This window comes from Priapulus caudatus, unplaced genomic scaffold (genome assembly GCF_000485595.1).
Source record: "Priapulus caudatus unplaced genomic scaffold, Priapulus_caudatus-5.0.1 Scaffold920, whole genome shotgun sequence".
In the NCBI taxonomy this organism is placed as follows: Eukaryota; Metazoa; Priapulida; class Priapulimorpha; order Priapulimorphida; family Priapulidae; genus Priapulus; species Priapulus caudatus.
The window spans coordinates 82,926-85,192 of NW_014577981.1; the positions used below are offsets into that span (position 1 = coordinate 82,926).

At 59.3% G+C, this 2,267-nt stretch overlaps 1 protein-coding gene across 1 annotated transcript in view; it reads left to right on the forward strand.

Moving 5' to 3' along the window:
• LOC106814407 (MAP/microtubule affinity-regulating kinase 3-like) overlaps nt 1-1,955 on the forward strand; it is a 59,942-nt gene extending 57,987 nt beyond the window's left edge. Inside the window, exons 17-18 of the mRNA XM_014818723.1 lie at nt 711-788; nt 1,415-1,955. Coding sequence (XP_014674209.1) covers nt 711-788; nt 1,415-1,793 — 457 coding nt within the window. The 3' untranslated portion in view covers nt 1,794-1,955. The remainder of the gene's footprint in view (nt 1-710; nt 789-1,414) is intronic.
• Nucleotides 1,956-2,267: the final 312 nt, after the last annotated feature.

Below are 2,267 nucleotides of genomic sequence, written 5' to 3' on the forward strand. Positions count from 1 at the left end.
CGCGTGCGTGCGTGTGCGCGCGTGCGTGCGTGTGTGTATATGATATACGGTGCATTGATGCAGTGGGGACACCGAGTTTGGAACAGCTGGTGTGAATGTGGGCCGAAGTTAGTTTTTTTTTTTTACTCTGAATGCGTAGTTGTAAAAAGACTTGAACAGTATATTAGTATTACTCACTATTGGGAACGCCTTCGCAGTCATTCGTGTCACGTTCGTGGCAGTCTTGTGTGCCGTTTTCTTTTTAACTGCGACTGTCTAGGTGCGGTGTGTACGATGGCATCTCGGGTGAACGGTGGCGTGTGGTGTCATCGTTGCGTAGGATGGTGTAGGAGGTAGAGCGAGGTAGTGTGCGGGCGGTACGGAGGGTAACACACGTAGTGTAATAGCATGCCGTAATGAATAGCAATGCCTCTACTACTAATCACGGCAGGCGCTTCGTTAACACGTAGAACCTAACTCGTCTTGCATAATGCCTCTTGCTTCCAACGCTAGCCTATCATTAAACACTCCTCTCCCCCTCGCCCCTGCACCATGTAACATCCTCTTTTCCACACAGTTTCAATTCGCGTTTCAATTCGTGGACGTCTATTTTGTTCCGCGATCGCGCGGTCCCACAATGCACCGCGCTTTTCGCGAGATCGGCTCGTCCCCACGGGGGTTGCCCCGCCAGGTGGCGCCGCTTGACGTGGTCGTCGTTGTTTTTTCGGCAGGAACATGTACGAGATGAAGCGATCAACGACGAATCCCGGCACGACGATGGAGATGCCCACGACGCCGCGGCAGCAGAGGTACGCTCGCGCTCTCGCACTCGCTCGTCCGCTAACTTTATCTTTGAACAATGATGAGGATGATCGGACTCGGTGTGCAAAATCTATAAAAAAAAATGCGTTCGGCCTGCGTGCTCTCGCCCTCACTCACTCACTTGCGATTTCAAAGAGTTCCCCTCGCCTCACTGATGACGTATAAGGTTACGGCTGTCGTCAAGGGAAAGACTACGATTAGCGCATGCACGCTCGCTCACTCACTTATTCACTGTGAAATTTATCGTCGGACACCATGACTACGGTGTGCAAAATCTGGGGAAAAAAATGCATTCGGTCTGACAATTTGGAGAAATTTGCAGTGGTGACCATCGCGGGCAGCAGCAGCAGGCAGCAGCTGCTCGCGTGATAAAGCCACGCTCTCTGAGCTTCACCCGTGTGCCTCCCCGCGCGCGCGTATAATTATATACCTCCCTCCCCCGCGCGCGTATATACCTCCCTCCCTCACGTGCGTTACCGTATATACCTCCCTCCCTCGCGTGCGTTACCGTATATACCTCCCTCCCCCCGCGCGCGCGTATATACCTCCCTCCCCCCGCGCGCGTATATACCTCCCTCCTCCGCGCATTCTAACGCATCTTCCCTCGCTGCAGGAGTGATATCGGCGGCGGCGGCGGCGGCGACTCGCAGCAGCAGCAGCAGCAGCAGGCGGCGGCAGCGGGCGTGCTGAAGCCCCGCTCTCTGCGCTTCACGTGGAGCATGAAGACGACGAGCGCGATGGAGCCGGCGGACATGATGCGCGAGATCCGGCAGGTGCTCGACGCCAACAGCTGCGACTACGAGCAGCGCGAGCGCTTCCTGCTCCTCTGCGTGCACGGCGACCCCAACACCGACTCGCTCGTCCAGTGGGAGATGGAGGTGTGCAAGCTGCCGCGGCTGTCGCTCAACGGCGTGCGCTTCAAGCGCATCTCCGGCACGTCGATCGGTTTCAAGAACATCGCTTCGAAGATCGCCAACGAACTGAAGCTGTAGTCGGGCGCGCCACCGCAGCGTGCGCTCGCGATTACAGCGTGTCGCAGCAGGGGGCGCCACCGCAGCGTGCGCTCGCGATTACAGCGTATCGCAGCAGGGGGCGCCACCGCAGCGTGCGCTCGCGATTACAGCGTGTCGCAGCAGGGGGCGCACCGCAGCGTGCGCTCGTGATTACAGCGTATCGCAGCAGGGGGCGCCACCACAGCGCGCGCTCGCGATTACAGCGTCTTGCAGCAGGGCGCGCCACCGCAGCGTGCGCTCGCGATTACAGCGTGTCCCAGCAGGGGGCGCCACCGCAGCGTTTCGCAGCAGGGGGCGCCACCGCAGCGTGCGCTCGCAGCATTTCACAGCAGGGGGGCGCCACCGTGAAACCCGGCTTCGCGCGAGAGGTTCCGCTGGAGCTGCTGGGCACGCGAGCGCGCGGAGAAGAGGTCCTACGTACGACGCGCTCTCCTAGGGGTGGGATCGGCGTCC